Source organism: Canis lupus, chromosome 20 (genome assembly GCF_003254725.2).
Source record: "Canis lupus dingo isolate Sandy chromosome 20, ASM325472v2, whole genome shotgun sequence".
In the NCBI taxonomy this organism is placed as follows: domain Eukaryota; kingdom Metazoa; phylum Chordata; class Mammalia; order Carnivora; family Canidae; genus Canis; species Canis lupus.
The window spans coordinates 40,717,668-40,738,882 of record NC_064262.1 but is presented as its reverse complement, the minus strand read 5'-3'; the positions used below and the strand labels follow the sequence as shown (position 1 = coordinate 40,738,882).

The 21,215-nt window shown below is 55.9% G+C and overlaps 1 protein-coding gene across 5 annotated transcripts in view; it reads right to left on the bottom strand.

Moving 5' to 3' along the window:
- LOC112665751 (cadherin EGF LAG seven-pass G-type receptor 3) overlaps positions 1-14,703 on the bottom strand; it is a 36,813-nt gene extending 22,110 nt beyond the window's left edge. For 2 of the 5 annotated variants that reach the window (XM_025455750.3, XM_025455751.3), the window contains exons 1-20: positions 10,935-14,703; positions 8,704-9,354; positions 8,159-8,384; positions 7,761-7,876; positions 7,308-7,396; positions 7,043-7,200; positions 6,326-6,489; positions 5,938-6,063; positions 5,678-5,847; positions 5,070-5,255; positions 4,345-4,461; positions 3,788-3,959; positions 3,480-3,621; positions 3,264-3,384; positions 2,763-2,946; positions 2,346-2,447; positions 2,121-2,135; positions 851-945; positions 440-649; positions 23-218 (exon numbers count right to left, since the gene is read on the bottom strand). In XM_025455750.3, coding sequence (XP_025311535.2) covers positions 23-218; positions 440-649; positions 851-945; positions 2,121-2,135; positions 2,346-2,447; positions 2,763-2,946; positions 3,264-3,384; positions 3,480-3,621; positions 3,788-3,959; positions 4,345-4,461; positions 5,070-5,255; positions 5,678-5,847; positions 5,938-6,063; positions 6,326-6,489; positions 7,043-7,200; positions 7,308-7,396; positions 7,761-7,876; positions 8,159-8,384; positions 8,704-9,354; positions 10,935-14,700 — 7,006 coding nt within the window. In that variant the 5' untranslated portion in view covers positions 14,701-14,703. The remainder of the gene's footprint in view (positions 1-22; positions 219-439; positions 650-850; positions 946-2,120; positions 2,136-2,345; positions 2,448-2,762; positions 2,947-3,263; positions 3,385-3,479; positions 3,622-3,787; positions 3,960-4,344; positions 4,462-5,069; positions 5,256-5,677; positions 5,848-5,937; positions 6,064-6,325; positions 6,490-7,042; positions 7,201-7,307; positions 7,397-7,760; positions 7,877-8,158; positions 8,385-8,703; positions 9,355-10,934) is intronic. The other 3 variants (XM_025455752.3, XM_025455753.3, XM_025455760.2) reach the window with 2 other exon arrangements.
- Positions 14,704-21,215: the final 6,512 nt, after the last annotated feature.

The following is a 21,215-nucleotide window of genomic DNA, read 5'->3' as shown; positions in this document are numbered from 1 at the left end:
CCACAGGCCACCCGCTACATACTGATGTTAGGCGTCACCAGCCCCACGGGATTCAGGTATGTGAGCTCCATATTCCTCGCAAGTGTGGCGGCATACTCCTCCAGATGCTGCACCAGCCCTGCGCTACCTGGGGAGCCCCCAGGGGCCCGCTGCCCCAGTGCTGCCCAAAGGTCTCCGGTCTCCGGAGCAAGCAGTGCAGAACCAGCCCACAGCAGGTTCTGGAAGGAGGGAGATGAAAGTGGGCTCAGCCAGGTGAGGACATGTGGGGGACAGGGCAGGTCCAAGGGATCTGGCTGAGCACTCAGACTGGCCCCAGCAGACAACGGGGTGGGTTTGGAGAGGACAAGGGAAGAGGGAGAGCCCAGGACCTTCAATTCCCCAGGGTCAGGAGGGGCCTGAGCAGGGGTCCCAGGGATGTGGGCACAGGGTGCAGCCTCACCTCATTAAAGTGGGCGTCCTGTGTGGCTGTCAGCCCAAAGCCCTGCTGGTGGCTCTCAAAGGCCAGCAGGTGGGCCAGCAGTCGGGCAGTGACTCGGACATCTTGGCTAAAGTAGTGCTCAGTGTGGCCAGTCACCTCCCGCAGCCTCTGAGCCAGCTTCTTGGCCTCCACAGTATCCAGTGCTGTCTTATTGAGCTCCAGGCCATCCAGCTGCCAGGATAAAGATGGGGATGTTGCTCTCTGGTCCCTTAGGCCTTTCTCAAAAGCTTCACAGGAAGAAGGGTTTGGCCAGATTAAAGGGCAACCAGGAGAAGCCCAGGAGGTCAAAGGCTGGGGCAGGATGTCTAGAGCCCAGCACAGGCCTGGGGAGGCCAAGGTCTTGAGTGCAGGGCCAGGTCTGGGCAGTCTCACCAGCAGGTTGAGTTCTCGAAAGGCAGGGGAGGTACAGTTGAAGAGGTCAGGCTCTAGCCAACCCCGGTCCTCATCACACAGCCGCACAGCAGCACCTGAGGGCAGATGACCCTCAGGGTCAGGCCTGGGGCCTGGCCACCTTCACTGAGGAGGTGAACACAGCACCCTCTCCCACCCTGGGGGAGCTCTAAGACAGAGGTCAGAGTAGTAGGCATCTGTGGCTGGACCTAGGCACAGAGCAGCCCCAGCCCCCAGCCCTAAGCCCAGCCCAGGCAGGTCCCAGCTGCCTATCAGTTAATACTTGAAGATGTGGGCCCTGAACCACTGATTAAATAAAGCAGAGCACAAGGGCGCCCTCTCTCTCTCTCTCTCTCCCTCCCTCCCTCCCTCTCTCCCTCTCTCCCTCTCCCTCTCCCATTCTCTCTTGCACACACACACACACACACACACACACACACAGGCCAGCACAGGTTTACAGACATGTGACCCAGGGCAAGCACACACACACCAGCACTCACATTGGCACATACATAGACATGTGATCAGGATAGACACACACACTCTTTCGTGGACACACACACAGACATGCTGACACAGAACAGGTTTTTCAGTCATTGTGTGACTAAAGTGAGGGTGGGGGTCAAAGTTCTCACACGACTTTTAACTGCCCCAGTGGTGGACTCTGCTGCGATCTCTCCCTTGTCTGTGGGACTGGGATGGGGGGTTGCATCAGAATTGACCTGGGCCTTAAGACAGTTTATAGCCACCAGCAAGAGGGGACCCTCACTTGAACACAGAGCCCCCACCCCTGAAAAACAAACTCACAGACACGTGCGCAGGCACAGAAAGACACACACATGAGCATGCATACACAGATGATCTCTGTCCAGCCACCGCGGGGACCTCAGGCAGCAAGGAGGGGCCCTCAGGCAGCGGGGAGGAGTCTATAGGGTCCTCAATCAGAGGGGAGGGATCTTTCATGACCTTAGACAGTAGGAAAAGGCCTGAAGACCTTGAGAACTGAGGAGCAGCCTGCAAGGATCTCAGGAAGTGGGAGGGGTCTGCAGGGTCCTCAGGCATCAGAAAAGGGCCCCCAGCATCCTCAGAGAAAGGGAAGGGGCCTCCAGGGACTTCAAGCAGCTGAGAGTAGCTTTTAGAGACCTCAGGTAGCAGGGATGGGTCTGCAGGGATTTCAGGCAGCAAGAGGGGTCTGCGAAAGCTCTGGCAGTGGGGGGGGGGCAGCACACCTGAGCAAACACGTACCCCTTACCTGCACCCCGCAATCCTGCCCAGAAGCCAAGAGAAACAGATGGAGGCTCAATGAGGGGGTGAGGAAGGACCCAGAGTCCCTAGGAGGTACACATGGACCCCCTACCCCACTCCCACTTCTTTGCAGGAGTAGAGCCGCCCAACTCAGGAAAAGAAGTATCTCCAGTCAGATGACAGGCCTCCTCCCCTCCTCAGTGTTGCTCCTGCCCCCCACCCAGGTACTCACCCAGAGCCCCCCGAGGACAGGGCACTGAGGCCAACATGCCAAACTTGGTCTGGGGCCACCACACACCAGATCTCAGGGACTTGGGACACGCATCATAGAGCACTGGAGAGAGAGGAGGCACTGAACAGATGGCCAGGGGCCAGGGGGAAATGACAGCCACACCCACTGCCCCTCTGCCACCCACATCAGACCCACCACCCACCACTCCCCTGCTGACCTTATAGGAGCTGGCTTATCAGATTCTGTGACAAGTCATCAAAGTACGTGGGGCAAATGTGGGAGCCCTAGGGGGTCAGTGGTCTCCTTCAGGAAAAACCTCCCAGAGCCCCTATCTAAGGAGCCAAGCCCACCAGGAGACTCGGCAGCAGTGTGCCAGAGCCAGCCCTTTATATGTGGAAATGCAAGGAGCCTGCTCACCTCTGCAACCACTGGCTGTCACCTCTGCAAAAGGACTGTCACAGCTATTGCACTGGCGGCCAAGGGCTCCTGGGCGACAGGGGCACTGCCCACTGTGGGGTGCACATGAACGCGAGGTAGAGCCCACAGGGTAGCAGTCACACGGGAGGCATGAGTCGCTGCCCTGTGGTCGGTAGTGGAACTCCTATTTGAGAATGGATCAGGGACCTGAGGTCAGAGACTAGGGCTTAAGGTAGGGGTCTCAAGTCAGGGCTTGGGGAATGAGTGGAATCAAGGGCAAAGGGTCAAGAAAGCAGTACTCACAGGCCAGAAGGAAGGCTGGACTTCAAATGAAACGTAAGGGAGGGATCAGATGTCAAGAACAAGAGGTGGCAGTTAGGTGACAGGACAGGGTAAGAGGTTAGGGCCTGAGTCAGGTGGCAGAGATCAGCAAGCTGGATAAGAATCACAAATCATGGCTAGAGAAAAGTTAAAAGGTCAGGGGTCAGGGGCCAGGCATACCTTGCAGTGACACTGCCCGTTTGTCTTATTACAGTTGGGGTCAAAGCCCTTGTGAACATCACAGTTGCAGGGGCCACAGGTCGGGCTTCCCCACCAGCCCCGTGGACACTGCTGGTCCATCCTGGAGGGAGACAGCCAGGTGAGATGCCTCCATGTCCCAGTGACCCTCCCCGCCCCCACCAGGTCTTTCCATCATCTCAGTCTCCAGCCCCTCACCTGTGCTCACAGTGGTGCCCAAAATAGCCACCCACACAATCGCAGGTATAGCCATGGGGGGCTCCTGGAAGGTGGCGGCATGACCCCTGGTTCTGACAGGGATTCAAGAGGCAGGCGTCCACACACCCTGGGCCATAGTAACCTGCAGGTTGGGTCGGCAAGCTCAGGACACCAGCCACGGAGCACGGGAGGAAGCAGGCACCCCACTCTTCCAGTGCCTGTCTCCTCCAGGCTCTCCAGATCCCCTAGTCTTCACCATGAGCCCCTGGTTCCTATCCAGATCACTCTGCCCTATCCCCAAGTCACACCTGGCCAGCAGGTGCAAGAAAAGGTCTGCCAGAGGTCTCGGCAGTCAGCGTGGGGTGGACAGGGTCCAGATGCACAGGCATTGGGCACAACACAGCCAGGTTCCACGTTCACTCGGTGGCTAGGTGGAAGCAGGGTTGGAGATCCCGAAGGTGTGGAGCCGAGCCATACCCCCTGTGGACACAGCCAGCAAGGTGTAAGACCCATGTCAAAGCACCTCGGACCCTACAGAGCCAGGCACCTGATCTGATGATCCCTCACATGCAAGCTCCCTCAGACCCCCTAAAAACCCAGACTGACCCCAATATCCCCAATTCAGCACCCCATGGAACCCCTAATCATGCTGTCCCTGACACAGATCTCTAGTGCTCCTTGATAATCTAAGCTAGACCCTCAGCTCCAAGGGCATGGAAAGGCTTGACCTGTCTCTGATGGTTCTGGGTCACATCCCCTCCCCATGCCAACCCCTACGTGAATGCAGCATTCAGGTCCCAAGGCGCTCCTAACCTCTGACCACTCACCCTAATAGCCCATATCACGTTCCCATGCTGACCCCCACCTGGATACAGCCAACCAGACCCTGAGGAACCTCCTCTTCACTGCTGGGGGGCAGGCCTCCCACATGGAGTCGCTTTACCTTCAGGCCCTGCAGTTCACTCCCCACTGCCATGGTGTCCTGGGGGAGGGGGACAGTCAGAACTGGGGGTGTGGGGGTGCCTGATGGACCCTTGTCCTACCCCAGAGTCAGTCTTGACCTTGTCCTAGCCCTGCCCGACAATCCTCTAGCCCTCTGGATCAGGAGAACAGTCTGGGAATGAGCTACCCCCAAGTATGGAGGACCTGCTAGAGCATGGCGGGTGGGTAATAGCAAGATTTCGGCCAAGAACTGGGTCCAGACAGGCCTCTCTCTCCTGGACCCAGAAGAGATCCTGAGATTTCATGGCTTTGAGCTAGGGAAGTCAGGGCAGGGATCAGAAGGGATTTCCTTTTTTTTTTTTTTTTTTTTTCAGAAGGGATTTCCAAGAGTTAGGGAATATACTGGCTGCAGAGGTACCCCAAGACCAGGCCAGGAATCTGGATAACCTCTCTGACATGAGCAGGCCTGGCAACAGAGCAGCCTGGCTGGCATGGTGGGCTCAGAGCAAGGGTACGAGGAGGGGACTGCAAGGAGAGTGGTGTGCATTGGAGGGAATTGAGAGGAAGTGGACTGGTGGGGGGGGGGTCAAGTGAGGTGGGTCTGGTTGGAAGACTAAGAATGGACTACCACAGAGTCAGAGATCAGACCTGGAAGAGGCTAAAGTCCAACGAGACCATGAGGACATGGTGGCCCCGCCGGCCACCTGGCTCCTCCTGCAATTCCAGCCGCAGATCGTGCCACCGGCCATCGCTGACAGTCACCTGGTCCAGGAGGAGGTGGGCAGCACGGCCCGAGCCCCTGGTCACCATCACGGACAGCAACCCCCGATCCAGCTGCAGACAGAGAAGAATAGCCCTGGAGTCAGGGCCTCAAGTTGGACTGGGGCTGGGAGTGTTAAGAGGGGAGGTCAGGGGGTTCAGACATCAGAATTACAGGGCCAAGGTATATTGGGCACACAGGGGCTTGTGCCCTGGGATGTCATGTTGCTGAGAGTGAAGTTAGGGGGCAGAGGTCAGGATCAGGGACTGTGGATCGGTGCAGCTAGCACAAAACAGATATGCTGGGGCTCTGCACTTGCAGAGGATATGATGGTAGGAAAGAAGGCGAAGGGACAGGATCCAAAGCAGGGTCAAATATGGTCAGGACACCTGGTAGGAGTACGCTGCATGACAGGCTCAAACCCAAAGGAGTGTTGCTCGTGGCATCTTAAGTTGAGAGTTGAGGGTTGAGGGAGGGGCCAGGAGGACAGACACACCTGACAGAGGAGCGTGCTGTGTGGCCCAGCCTGCACTTGCATCAGGACCCCCTGCGTCGCCCGTGTCCGAAATGCCAGCCCCAGGTACCACGGCACAGACACAGCCATGTCATTTCCAAAGTCCCAGGTCAGTGTGCCATTGCCACGGAAATGATGGGGATGGGCCATGGCTGAGGGGACAAAAGGAGCAGGATCACAGGCCCCACCTCAGCAACAGACCTTACCCTGCAGGCCCCTCTTGCCCCGTGCTGCCCACTCACTGAGCCTACAGTCTTTGCCACCGAAGCCCACAGGGCAGTCGCAGCTGAAGCCGCCCCAGCGTTCTGAGCAGAAGCCGCTGTTCTTACAGGGGCCCGAGTCACAAAAGTGCAGCTTGGCCTGGCAGCCTGGGAGAGGAAGGCACACGGAGGATATGAGAACATGAGGGGCAGGGGGCATGAGGGCTAGACAGGACACGGGCCCAAGGGGGCCACAAGTGGCCACAATTTTGGCCCCCTGTTCTCTCAGGGTGGAGCTGGAAGGAGGCAGGCCCTAAAGGCTAGGCTATGGCACAAATGCTTGCCCACAAAGGAAATGAGGATGAGGTCAGATGTGCAATCGCTCCATGTAGCCCTCCACCCCCCTCTCTAATACGAGGATGTAGCCTACCTGCCATGGTGCCGTTGTTTGCGACAAAGGCTGCCATGTCCACTCGGCGGCCATCAATGTACAGGTCCCGCATGCAGCCAATGAACTCCTTGTGTGACACGGGGAAGTTCTCGGGGAGATTGGGGACACCCCCCAGGAGCAGAGGGCCCGTCAGGTCCAGGGACCTGGGGATCAGGGGTCCACATCATTGTTGGGACGGGGGCCAGGGTAGGGTTGCTCCTGAGAGTCACAGGAAGTATGTGTCTGCAAGGGTAGGACTTAGAGTGTAAAGGTGATTTAGTGGGGAGGGTAAGGCCAGGCTAGGGAAGAAGCCGGGGCCTAACTTCAGTTGTAGGGTGCAAAGCAGGGCTCATGATGGACAGATGGTCTGGGGAAAGATGGAGAGGTTGAGGACTAGGATGAAAGAGTGAGGCACTTGGGTGGTCGGTGAAGAGTCTTGGGGACCACGTGGGGATGTGGGGCATTAAGAAGAAGCAGGGAGAGTGGAGACTGGGGACTGGGTGCCTGAGGATCATGTGTGGGAGTAGGGAGTCTGGAGTAGAATACAGGGATGAAGTTAGAGTGAGGTGAGTTTTCAGCATCCTAATGGGGAGAGGGAAATTGTGATCTGGGGAAGGATGGGGAGTTTGGCAGGCTGGAGTGGGAAGTGGGATATGTGAAGGGTTAGGGTGGGCTTTGGCAAGCAGAGGCCATGGGGATCAGGGGCTGGGGTCTCACTTCTTGGAGCTTGTTTGCATGCCAGCAGCTGCACATGAGTAGTTGCCGATCTCAGCACCAAACTGCAGAGCCACAGCCACATCGCAGTCATCCACGCTCAGCACAGCCACTTTGTCCTTGGAGGGGCCCTGAGCACCCCCCAGGGCATCTGTCCGGGGCTAGAGACCCAGGCACACCACTCAACAGGACCCCCAGGGTGACCCCTGAAGGGCAGAACCTGGCAGCCCAGCTCCCCTCAAACTCCCATGCCAAGAGTGGTGCCCACCTTGTTGTAGTATCTCAGATGCACTGTATGCCACTGTCCGTCACTCAGGCCCCCTGGAACTGTAGGGCTGACCACTGTGTTGGACTCACCTGTGGGGAGGACACATGTGGAAGGTTGTCTGGAGCTGCCTACTTGCCTCTCCCTCCCCACCCCCAGTCATATAAATACAGCTATTCCCAAGATGTAGATCAGATCGGTCCCATCTACTGGTTACCACACTGGCTGGACCACAGTGCCTTTGGACAGATAGGAGAAGCACACACTTCTTGGAGAGCCATTCTGACCCAGGGAACGGCTAGGAGGGTCAGACCCTCACTGATGTCTGTTTGGCATGGAGGTAAGTGTTTAGGGGGTGCAGTGAGGCAAACCTGAGGGGACTTGAGGCTTATACCCCCCAGCCATCTCACCCACACACGTACATCGGCCCCCACGCACATCCACAGGAGCACCCACCCGTGGAATATGTAAGCCGCACTTGCCCGGCCACGAGCTCCAGGGCCAGGAAGTCGTGCTTCTCGTTCAGCCGCCCGTTGTAAAAGAGTAGCCCACTTGGCTGCACTGTTGCGAACCTGAGTGGGATGGACAGGGAGTGTCTTGAGCCGGACACCGCACATTCACCATCCCGGAGACAAAGAGTTGCGCGGGGAGCCCGCCCAGGCTAGGATGGGGCAAGCAGTGACGAGAAAGGGTGCGGTGACGTCAGGGACAGCGCAGTGACGTCAGGGGCGGGGCATCCAGGGAGCGGCGGTGTCCTATGGGACCTCAGGGTGGGGCAGCTGGGAATCTGAGTCAGGGTCTGCAGGGAGTAGGGACGGCGTGGAGGCGCGCAGGGATACGGGGCGGGCACCTACGAGAGGGACAGCGTGAGGTGGAAGCGCTGCCGCAGGCCACGGAACATGACGAACGAACTGGGAGGGAAGGAGCGCGCCGCCACCTCGCAGCGCGGGCCCTCGAAGGCGCCACCCGCCGGGCACTGGCAGCGGAAGCCGCCGTCAGGCCCGTCGGCACAGGTGCCCCCGTTGCGGCAGATGCCCGGGACGCAGCGTCCGGCTTCCGTGTCCAGCTCGCAGTCTTCTCCTGCGGGCCAAACCCGGGTCCGCGGTCACCGCCCCGCCCGCCGGGTCTCCAGGGGGCCCCGCGCCTCCGAGGGCTCCCAGCGCTCTGAAAGGGCGAGCTCCCCGAGGGCACCCCTCGCGTCAGCCTGGCCCCCGCGCGCTCCCAGCAGCTCCGACCGCGCCCCGGGCCCGCCCCCTCCGCGGCCACGCCCCCTTAGCCGCCTCAGTCCCGCCCAGACCTCGCCTTTCCCCAGGGCCTCCCGCCTCGCCGCGGGTGGGCTCGACCCGGTGGGCTCCAGGCTGACGCCGCCCCCTCGCTCCCGCCCCCACGCTCTGCCCACCTGTGAAGCGTGGGCGGCACACGCAGGTGTAGCCACCCTCGCGCCGCGCGCAGGCGCCGCCATTCCGGCAGGGGTTGGAGTAGCAGAGGTCCAGCTCGGTCTCGCAGAAGTCTCCGGTGAAGCCAGGAGGGCAGCGGCAGCGCAGGCCTGCGATGGGCTGGATGGGTCGGAAGAGTGTGGAGGCCGAGGCCAGGAAGGGCGCGGACGAGTCGAAGCGCAGCACGGACACGCACTTCATGTAGTTCTCACAGGGCTCGCGCAGGCACACGTTGTCGTCGAAGGGCAGCACGTCCAGGAGCGAGCGGGCGGCAAGGGCCGCGCGGCGCACGTATAATTGCTCTTGCAGCTCCTCGGAGCTGAACCAGGGACCCGCAGCGCCCGCCCCCGCCCCACGCGGCGCCAGCGCCGAGAAGCTCACATTGAGCACGGTGCCCCCCACGTCCGTGTCGTTCTGGATATTGAAGATGAAGACGTCCTCGGCGGGTGTGGCCAGCACCGCCGCCACGCCTTCCAGAAAGTGGCCCAGCAGCGGTGACAGGAAGCGCTCCTGCCACATGTTTTCGAGGCGCACCGTCAGGCTGTTGGCCAGCAGCTCCTCCGTGATGATGACCACACGCAGCACACACTGCGCAGTCACGCTGTGCAGCCCATCTGTGGGTGAGGGTAGGGGCAGAGGTCAGTCTGGGGTCAGAGGCTGCCCGTCCCAGGACTCAGAGGGCTGGGGTTCAATGAATGCTCAGACTCCCTGTACCTCCCAGTACCTCTGAGTCAACAGGCTGCCAGGACATAGGAGGTCTGGGGCTTGTGACCACCAGCTCCCCCAGCATCAAAGTAAAAAGTTGCTGCTTCCTCTCCCCTCCCTCCAACACCAGCAGAGATCTGAGCCAGCTCATGGGTCAGTCAGTCATTTATCCAGCACACAAGATGGTCCCTAAGTGGGCAGCAACCCACCTCCCCCCAGATTATCGTGGTCAGCAGGACACCCTCACAACTTAGGAAGGAGCCAGGGTCACTGACCACCACCCACCCTTCCCCCCAGCATTGCATAACCAGCAAAACATCCCCTCAAAGAAACAAATAACGTTCTAGATCAAGGATCACCCATCCCCTATCTCTGGTCAGCAAACTGCTTTCCCATGGCACTAAAAGGGCTGGCCCTGTGACCACTCAACCTCATCCCACAGAACCCTGGCTCAGCGTGCTCCCTCTCTCCAGAAAGGTCTTGGACCCTGGCCACCCACCCCCTCCTCAGCATTCTTGGGTCAGAAAGCAGCCCATCACCCCAGACCTGTGTCCATGATCTCAGTGGCCACATCTCAAAATGAGGATGAAATGTTTATATACCTTGTCCCCAGACCCTAGTACACATTGAATGTCAATAAGGATTGGTTGTTGAGTGAACTGAGGAATAAATGAAGGTTGTGCCTTCTTTGGCAGTGCCAGGAGTCCATGCTCCAGAACTCTGGAATGAAAACCAGATGAAGCCTATCTCCCAACCTCTGGAGAAGTAGGCAGGATTGCAAGAGCCTCTCCCACCTGCACCCTCCTATGAGGGAATGTTTGTGAAAGTCGGGCTGTAGAGGCAGGAAAGAGGCAGGTAGGCCTCTGGACATTTCTTGGAAGGGCAGGGCCTCAATCAGCCCCTTAGATAGTAGCCAGGCAAATGTGAGCCCACTCTTTGTCTGAAGCTGCCAGAGTAAGCTGCTGTTCTTAACCGCTAAACCATTGACCAACCTCCCCTGTACAGAGTGAAGGTCAGACTGGAACCAAAGTAACGCTTCATCTGAACAGGGGTGTGGTGTGGACTGAATGGTCCATGCTGGCTTTTCCTGTAACCTCCAGAGCATTAACCCAGGACCTGCAGCCTTTTGTGGGTAGGGGCACTATCTCTAGTGTAATAGACAGTTCATACCATCTTTATGGGGTCTGATAGATATCCTAGAATCTTTGGGGTTCTGTGGAGTCTACCCAAGATCCTAAGCAGAGACTATGTAAACCTACTAACCTGTGAAGTCTTCGGTGGATCCTGTGGGGTGCAGGAACCCAGCACTTAAAGGATTCTTGGGAAGGCTTGGAAATCCTTCTTTGGTTTGAGGTACCCTGTGGAGCCCCTGAGGCCCTGACAGGTTGAGGTTATCCTTCTTTGGTTTGAGGTACCCTGTGGAGCCCCTGAGGCCCTGACAGGTTGAGGTTACTGGGTCACTTGCCTGCCCCCCCTCCACTGCCCTTACCTGTGACAGTCACCAACATGGAAGCCACCAGTGGACGGTTGTTATCTAGCTTGCGGCTCAGTCGAAGCTCCCCACTGGTCTGGTTGACCACCAGCAGCTGCAGTTCATTTCCCCGTTCAAAAGAGTAGAAAAGGTGGTCGGAGACATCAGGGTCGTAAGCTGGGATGCGTCCAATAACGCCTGAGGGAAAGGTGTCTGAGCGGTTGGATACATAGTTGTTGAAGAGGATCTGGAAGTTGTTGAGCACAGGGCTGTTGTCATTCTGGTCAACCAGGCGGACATGCACAGTGGCCCGACTGACCAGAGGCGCCGACGTGGCCTGCACTACAATCACATATTCCTGACGAGCCTCATAGTCCAGGTCAATGAGTGCAGTCAACTCTCCAGAGAAGATGTCCATTTGGAACAGCTCAGGGATGTTCCCCTCCACAATCTGGTACATTATATGGGCATTGGGGCCTTCATCAGGGTCTACTGCAGTAATCTGAGCCACCACTGAGCCCACAATGCTGTTCTCCTTCACTCGCACCTCAAACTCCTCAGCTGGGAAGACAGGTGCATTGTCATTTACATCCTGCACCGTCACCTGGATGCTGACTGGAGTCCGCAGTGGGGGCACACCTCGGTCCACTGCATAGGCAGTAAGTTCATATACTGGCACTGCCTCCCGATCCAGCCGCCTCACTGTGCGAACAATACCAGAGGTGGGCTCAATGGTAAAATCTCCATCGCCATCTTCCCCATTCTGGAAAGTGTACTGGACCCGGCCATTGGCATGAGCATCCCGGTCAGTGGCTGAGATCTGTAGAACACTGGTGAAAGGTGGGGCATCCTCAGATACCAATCCCGTGTAGTGGGAAGCCACAAACTGTGGAGCATTATCGTTCACATCATTGACCATCACCTCCACATAAGTAGTGTCTGCCTTCTGTGGGATGCCATTGTCCCGAGCAGTAATAGCCAGTGTGTAGGTCACTTGGTCCTCATAGTCCAGTGGAGCCTGTAGTGTAATGGCCCCTGAGTCTGCATCAATTCGGAACTGGGGCAGGTTGTCCTCTAGGAGATAGGTGATACGAGCGTTCTCACCCACATCATCATCAGAGGCACTGATGACCACCACAGTGCTACCCACCGGTCGATCTTCATTCACACTCACCGAGTAGTGGGCACTTTGAAAGACAGGCCGGTGAGTGTTGGCATCTGTGATGTTGATGTGCACATAGCAATGATCATGAAGGGCACGGTCAGAAGCAGTTAGCACCAGCTTGAAGTAGCGTTCCTGCTTGTAGTCCAGTGGCAGAGCCAATGTCACCAGACCTACGCCTCCCTGGGTGCTGATAGCAAAGCGATTCCTGGTGTTGCCACCTGTGATCTGGTAGCTGATGGCACTGTTGGCATCACGATCTACAGCGGTCACACTGACCACAGTGGTGCCCACAGCGGCATCCTCATTCAGCCGCAGGTGGTACTCCTTCATCGTAAACTCAGGCCGATTGTCATTAACATCTAGCACAGTCACTGTGACACTGGCTGAGGCTGAAAGTGGGGGTGTGCCGTGGTCTCGGGCCTCCACGCCAAAGAAATAATGCTCCACAGACTCACGGTCCAGGGGGCCACTCACAGAGACCCAGCCAGTGGCACTGTTTATCACGAAGGGCATATCAGGTGCCATGCCAGTTAGGGAGTACTCCAATCTGGCATTCTCCCCATGGTCTGCATCCACTGCCTGAATGTGGATGACTGAATGGCCCAGGGGTGCGTTTTCCAGTACAGAGACTTGGAAGGGTGTGCTGACAAAGATAGGAGTATGGTCATTGATGTCCACCACCTGGATGCTGGCTAGGCCTGTGTTGTTGGACAGTGGCGGCCGGCCTGCATCCTGTGCCCGGATGCGCAAGGCATACTCTCGCTCTGCCTCAAAATCCAGAGGTGCCACCACCTGAATCTCGCCCGTGAGGCTGTCAATTGCAAAATGGCCACGACTGTTACCGCTGATTATGTTGTAGTGCACCAGTCCGTTGGCATCCTTGTCCCGGTCTGTGGCTGTGACGCGTAGTACCACCGTATGGGGGCGCACATCCTCGCGCACCTGCGCCACATAGCGCTTCTCGCTGAATTGGGGCGCGTTGTCGTTCTCATCCAGCACGGTTATGTGCACACGCACTGTTGCAGAGCGCGGCCCGGGCTCTTGGCCCTGGTCGCTGGCCTCCACCACCAGCTCGTAGCTTTCCATGTGTTCGCGGTCCACACGACCGCTGGTGCTTATGAGGCCAGACCGCGGATCAATCTCGAAGGCGGCAGAGGCAGCGGCGCGCGCAGCTGGCGGCCCCACGAAGCGGTAACGCAGATTGGCATTGGGGGGCGCGTCGCCGTCTGTGGCACGCAATTGAAGAATGGGGTAGCCCTCCTCCACGTTCTCGCGAAGCGTCTCCCGGTATTGCGCCTGCTCAAACACCGGCGCGTGGTCGTTGCGGTCAGTCACTGTAACGGCCACCATGGTGGTGGCCGAGAGGCGCGGCGAGCCGTGGTCCTGCGCGGTCACGCGCAGGTAGTGCCGCTCCATGCTCTCGCGGTCCAGAGCAGCCTCTGTGCGGATGAGGCCGCTCAGTGGGTCAATGCTGAACAGTTCCAGCGAACGGCTGTTCATGAGAGCAGCCAGCGAGTAAACTAGGCGCCCGGCCTCTCCTGCGTCCGGGTCCTGCGCCACTACGCGGAGTACCGTGGTGCCCGCTGCCTCGTTCTCAGGCACTAGCGCCTGATAGTTGTACTGCGGAAACTGCGGGTGGCGATTCGCGGCGCGACGGGGGCGGACTCTGTTGGCTGTGGGTATTCTCCAGACTCTTGGATGAGCCAGGACCCCCGGGGGGCGCGGCCCAGGGCTCTGCGGGAGGAAGCGGCGGCGGAAGAGAGCACGCGAGCGCATGCGCTCGGGCGTCGGCTCGGGAGCTGTCCGAGACTCGCGAGGTGCTGAACCAGGCGCGGGAGCTGTCCTCTCTGTGAGCGGTGCTGAATCCAGCCCAGGGCCAGATCCCGCAGCCCTGGGGGAACACTCCGGCTGGGGGGCTGTCCTCTCTGCTCTAGGTGTCGCAGTTCTCTCACCCTGACCCCTGCGCCTTGGAGCCCACAATTCCCCGCAGCAGCGCATGGTTCCCACTTTTTTGGGGGTGCCTCTCCCAGCATTCCTCTGGGAGGACACCGGCTTGTAACCACGAGGCCAAACCAGAAGGTCCGAAGGGAAGGGCGGGCTGTTCTCCAGGCTCGGGACCTCTGGGGACAGAGCCTCTGGAGACAGACTGTCTCTTCGCAAGGGTCCTGCCTGCTCGCAAGAGGAGACCTCTGTGCGCCAGCATAACAGAGACCCTGTGCCCTGTCCTGTTTCTCGCCCGCGGCTGTCTAATGCCTGGACCCCATATTTCGCCCCCAGCCCCGCATCCGGCTGCTTAGGGGGCCCTCGACCACTCTGGGCGCTTTTCCTTCCCCCTCGGAGCCCCACGAAGACAGGCTCCCTCATTCCCAGACCAGGCTCTCCATCCTCCTGGACCCCGGGCGTCTCGGGACAAAGAGCTAAGGTTCCACCACCGATCCGCGCCCCTGGCCCCGTAGCGGCAGCTACCCCTGGGTCCCAGCCTTGGCCCCCGTCGACCCCCAGCTCCTCCCGGCTGAGAGGGAACAAAGAGACGAGGAGAAGGAGCAGGAGTAGTGGGGTCGTCGGCCCCCTGAGACTCCACCACAGCGGCCGCCTCGCCATCACCCCCCGCCTCCCCATACGGCCTCCACCACCCCTCGCCCCGGTCCGGGCCTTGGGCCCGCCCCGCCACTCGGGCCCCCTCCCGGGCCCCTGCCGCCGCCCCGGCCCCCCGCCTCTCGGCCTGTCGCTCCGCGCCGCCTCCGCCCTCTGGGCACCATCTACTCCGCGGCCAGAACCCCTTTGGCGTGCAGCCCCGGCTTTTGCCGCCCCCACCACAGCATCCCCGACGCTGCTGCCGCCTCCCGTCGCTCCAACATGGCTCCCGGACTCAGTGATGGTTCGTTCCACCTCCGCCCCGAAGCCCCAAATCCGGTGGTACAGCCCGTCGCGCATGCTAACTCCGACTAATGAGGCTGTTGTCGCCATCTTTGTTCAGGGCAAAGCATAACTGCTGCCCACGGTGCTGAACAGGGCTAGGAGGTTCGCCGCCCCTGGATCCACCCTCCTTGCTTTGAGCCACCGCCCTCATCCGCCTTCCTCCTTCTAGGCGCGGTCCCAGCTGCATCTCCCATCCTTTCTTCCGCTAGTAGGTCTCTTGTCCCCATTTCTGAACCCTATCCCGGATTTTGATCTGAAAATTTGGTGTCCATGATGTGCAGAGAGCGTTCTCCTGACCATGTGGAATCCTGGGGGTGGAAGGGACGTTGACTGGATGCGGACCTGGGACGCCGGACTCAAAGTTAATAGCTTGAACTGTTCAATCCGTGAGTTTTAACTCATGAAACATGAGTTTGCTGCGTCTCTGCAGTGCAGGGACTGGAGGTGACCCACCCAAGGCGTGAGTAAAGACCAAACTCTTCCCTGCCTTGCTGGATCCCAGCAGGCTCCCGCCCTGGAGACCCCTTCACTGGACGCTACACCTTCCTCCAGGCCGCGGGGCCTCTAGCGCTCTGGGATACCACGTGACCCCGACGTTGCCACAGGGGTGCAGCTACCGCCTCCTCGGATCCCCGCCCCTCGCCCGCCACTACCGCGTCCCTTAACCCCTTGAAGGGACTAACGGAAGCTCAACCCTTCTCCCACGATTCAATACAGTTCTCCCAGCGCTGAGCAATTCTGGGCGTAAATCGGTCCCAGCTGACCAATGAACAGTCCCGGCGGAACGAACGTCACAGAAGACGACACAGGGTTGGGGGAGAACTATTGGCACAATAGGAGGCTCCGCCCCCGACGGCGGACTCATTGTCTGAGGGGAGGGTTATGTGGCTTCCAGGATGGCCGGGAGAGAGACTCCCGCAGGCTCTGTGGTCCCGCCTGTAAAGGCAGCAGCGGCAATGACCAGCAGCGTCATGTGTAAAGGGCGCGGGCGTCTCAGGACCGAGGAGGGGTTGAGGGTTGGATCCCAGAACTCTGCAAGGGGCGCGGCTCCTGCTAGGAACTAACGGAAAACTCCCGGCTAAGGCCTCCGGTCCACGCCGACCGTACCTATGACATCATCATCAACCAATCAGAAGGCACAGTCTTTGGCCCCCTTGACTTCTTTGCTTCCGGGAGGTGGGATTCCCGTGGGCTCCACCTCCCGAACGACCTACCTACCTACAGAGAACTGGCTGGTGGGCTCCAGAATCTGAGGACCCCGTAAGGCTGGAGCTTTGCGCCGGGTGTGTAGCCTGGGTTCCACTGGGCGTTGAGGGGGGAGCATCTGCTGCGCCGCTGAAGGCGGAGCTCGGTTGGATGGGGGCCCAGTCGTTGTAGGCGATTGAGGAGCGAGGCCGGGGACGAGATTTTGGCTGCTCGTTCGCCCTCTGGATCCACAATCTAGCGAGTGCAGGGCACAAAACTCTACACCAACAAAGGAGGGAGGCCGACAGGCGGAACGCTAGCGGGAAGAGTGCTAGGGTCCTGGAGGAGGTGATTCAGCCAACTTAGCGATCTGGGACAGCTTCCCGCTTGAGAAAATGCCTGGGCAGAACCGAGAGGAAGTCTGCAGCTGCGAGGGAAGGAGGAGCCATCCTAAGTCTTGGAGGCTAAGTGAGCAAATATGCAGAGGCATAAAGGAACCATGGCCGAGGGGAGTCAACCTCTGCTGTCTTCACTAGGGCTAGCAGTGGCTTCAGCGGATGCTCCGGTGGAGAGCAAGACCTAGGCTTCTTAACACCCCTGACTCGCCGTGTGACTGCGGCGCCCGTACGTGTCGCTCCCTGCTGTTCCTGCCTCACTGCTGTCCTTGGCTGCTGTGCAGTGGAGGCCGCCGGCTCCCCGCCTCTCTGCCCCACCCCCAGTGGCAGCTTCTAATAAGCCCTGGAAAGACAGAAACCAGGTACTGGTGATGGTTTCTCTCTTCAACTCCAGGCTGGCCGCTACCTTCTAGGAACATAAGCAAGATCCCTACGGTTCATCCTTTGTCTTTTCTTTTCAATTCTAAGCTAGGTTCTACCCAGGGCTCAGAAACCTGGGTTTGGGATCCCTGGGTGTCTCAGCGGTTTCGCGCCTGCCTTTGGCCCAGGGTGCAGTCCTGGAGTCCCGGGATCGAGTCCCGCGTCGGGCTCCTGGCATGGAACCTGCTTCTCCCTCTGCCTGTCTCTCTCTCTCTCTCTCTCTCTATCATAAAATAAAAATAAATCTTAAAAAAAAAAGAAAGAAAAAGAAAGAAAGAAAGAAAGAAAGAAAGAAAGAAAGAAAGAAAGAAAGAAAGAAAGAAAGAAAGAAAGAAAGAAGAAAGAAAGAAACCTGGGTTTGAGGCTTCTGTGGGGTAAATGGAGAGCAGTCCAGGAGACCAGAGGGCAAAGGCTTGGCAGAAACTGCTCTCTAGGGGCACCTGACCTGGGTGGCTCAGTTGTTGAGGGTATGCCTTTGGCTCAAGTTGTGATGCTGGGGTCTTGGGATGGAGTCATGCATCAGGCTTCCTACAGGGAGCCTGCTTCTCCCTCTGCCTATGTCTCTGCCTCTTTGTGTTTTTCATGAATAAATAAAATTTAAAAAAAAGAAAGAAAGAAAAAAAGAAACTGCTCTCTAGGACATCTTGGTCTCTCACTTCCTACCTATTCTGTCTATACTGTGTTTTGCTCCTTCTTCCTGCTTGTCAGGTACTTTGCTGGAAGAGCAAGCCAGAAGACCTGGCCATCCCATCCAGCTGATTATCCAACAGTTCTTCGATCTCATTGAGATTTCCAATCCATCATTCCTCACCTCTTCATTCCTTGTTTACCATTAGCCTTATAGAATCCAGTGTTATAACAACTCATCTGCCCTGCTTTTCTTAGACAAACATGGGCTAAAACCTAACCCCACTTAAAATAGATTATTTGTGTGTTCCTCACCTCTTGGAGCAGCAGAACATTACTAGAGAAAAACATTTTACATTCATAACCACAAGTCTCAATATTCTATCAGAGGGCATAGCCAGTACCATTAAGGCAGGAAAAATAATAAAAAAGTATGAGGATTGGAAAGGGAAAAATAAAATTTATGCACAGGCAATAGGATTTTGTGTATGTAAAAAATTTAAAAGAAACTCTAGATATTAGAGTAAGTTTAGCAAACTCCTTGAACATAAGGTCAATATGTAAAAATCAGTTGTGGGGGATCCCTGGGTCTGCCTTTGGTGCCTGCCTTTGGCGCCTGCCTTTGGCGCCTGCCTTTGGCCCAGGGCGCGATCCTGGAGACCTGGGATTGAATCCCACATCGGGCTCCCGGTGCATGGAGCCTGCTTCTCCCTCTGCCTATGTCTCTGCCTCTCTCTCTCTCTCTCTCTCTCTCTCTCTCTCTGTGACTATCATAAATAAATAATTTAAAAAAATAAAAAATAAATAAAAATCAGTTGTGGGGTGCCTAGATGGCTCAGTTGGTGGAGTGTGCAACTCTTGGCCTTGGGGTTGTAAGTTTGAGTCCCATGTTGGATGTAGAGATTACTTAAAAATAAAATCTTTAAAATAAATAAAAATAAAAATCAGTTGTAATTTCTATATATCGGCAACAGAAAATAAACATTTTAAAAATATGCCACCTACAAGAATGTCAAGTAACAAAATGCCAGAAATAAAGCTAGTGAAAGATATGCAATAACTCTTACACACAGAGACACACAAACATTATTGAAAGCAATAAAGACAGAAATGGAGTGAAAAGCTATATTCAAAGATTGGAAGATTTAATATTGTAAAGATGCCATTTCTTCTAAAATTGACATTGACATATGGAGTTAATGTCACTCCAATAATATCCCAGTAAGTTGTGTGTGTGTGTGTGTGTGTGTGTGTGTGTGTGTAAACTGATAAGCTAGGTTCTAAAATGAGGGCCAGGTTATACCCAAGATAGTCTTGAAAACCAAAGTAGGAGGACAACTTTCTATACTGGGTATAACCAAGCTATAGAAACCAAGGCTATGGTGCCAGAGCAGGAATAGACTGCTGAAAAACATAATCCAGAGATGGGCCTCAAGATGTGTGGAGACTTGAATTTTGATGAGGGTGGCTCTTAAGAGTCAACATCAGGAAAAGATGGGCTTTTCAAAAAACGGTGAGGGCTCAGTTGGATACCCATACAGAAGAAGTTATTTTTTTCTTTAAATATTTCATTTATTTTTTCACGAGGCATGCAGAGAGAGAGAGAGGCAGAGACACAGGCAGAGGGAGAAGCAGGCTCCATGCAGGGAGGCCGATGTGGGACTCGATCCCGGAACCCCGGGATCACGCCCTGAGCCAAAGACAGATGCTCAACTGTTGAGTCACCCAGGCATCCCCTTATGGGGGGGGGTGTGCCTGGGTGGCTCAGCAGTTGAGCATCTGCCTTTGGCCCAGGGCGTGATCCCGGGGTTCCGGGATCGAGTCCTGCATCGGGCTTCTTGTGAGGAGCCTGCTTCTCCCTCTGCCTGTGTCTCTGCCTCTCTGTCTCTCATGAATGAATAAATAAAATATTTTTTAAAAAGTTAAATGAGGGCAGCCCCGGTGGCGCAGCGATTTAGCGCTGCCTGCAGCCCACGGTGTGATCCTGGAGACCCGGGATCGAGTCCCACATCTGGGTCCTTGCATGGAGCCTGCTTCTCCCTCTGCCTGTGTCTCTGCCTCTCTCTCTCTCTCTGTGTCTCTCATGAATAAATAAATAAAATATTTATTTAAAAAAGTTAAATGAGAACCCTACTTCATACTAGCCACATAATCTATTCCAGATAGATTTGATGTCTGAATAATGAAAGGAAAGAGAACATAGCTTTTAGAAGACAACATCAAAGATTTTCATACTTTAAGCAAAGATTTATTAACAGGATACAAAATGCACCAACCACAAAAATCCTGGAAAAAAAAAAAAAAAGGATTACATTACCCGTAAGAATGTCTTTTCATCAAAAGACAACATTAAGGGGCAGCCTGGGTGGCTTAGTGGTTTAGCACTGCCTTTGGCCTAAGGTGTGATCCTGGAGACCCCGGATTGAGTTCCATGTTAGGTTCCCTGCATGGAGCCTGCTTTTCCCTCTGCCTGTGTCTGTGCCTCTGTGTGTGTGTGTCTCTAAATAAATACAATCTTAAAAAAAAAAAAAAAGACAACATTAAGAAAGGAAGAAGATATTGCAAGACAGACAACCCAAGGACTCATATGCCACATACATACCACAAGTCAACAAATGATAGACAACCCAGATGAATAGGCAAGAGATTTGACAGGTGCTTCACAAACAACCCAAATAGCCAATAAACTAGTGAAAAGGTATTCAACCTCTTTAGCCATCAGAGAAATGCAAATTAAAAAATAAATACTGGGATCCCTGGGTGGCGCAGCAGTTTAGCGCCTGCCTTTGGCCCAGGGCGCGATCCTGGAGACCCGGGATCGAATCCCACATCGGGCTCTCAGTGCATGGAGCCTGCTTCTCCCTCTGACTATGTCTCTGCCTCTCTCTCTGTGTGTGACTATCATAAATAAATAAATAAAATCTTAATAAATACATACATACATACATACATACTATGGCGAACCAGAATGACTAAAAACAAACCAACCAGTCTGACAATACCAAGTTTTGGGAGAGGAGCTGGAACTCACATGACTGGAGGAGTGTACACTGGTACAGCTACTTAGCAAAACTATATGGAGCACTGGCTTGTGACCCTGCTGTTCCACTCATGAGAATACCCCCACCCCCATAATGCACATGTGCAACAAGAAGACCTGAGTAACAATGTCCCTGATGGCACTAATCTCAACAGACAAGAACTGGAAATTGAGAGGTCATCAGCACTGAATAAATGAGAGTATATCCCATACAACTTTGGGGGTGAACAAACTGCAACTACATACTAGGACATAGAAACTTAATGGCAAATGAAGCAGCCAAACACAAGAGTTTGAACCTATGGTTCCATTTATGCCAAGTTCAAGAACAGGCAAAACTTATCTGAAATTTCCTCTAGGGAGCATGAATGGGTCAGTGATGAATTGGGGACACACACAAGTGGGCTTTGGGGACTGGTGCTATTCTATTTCTTGACTTTGGTAGTGGTTATGTCAGCATTCTGATTCATAAGTCACTCTGCTGTGTTCTCTGTATACTGTACATTTCATGGTTATGTTATTCTTCCATAAAAACAAGAGAAAAAATA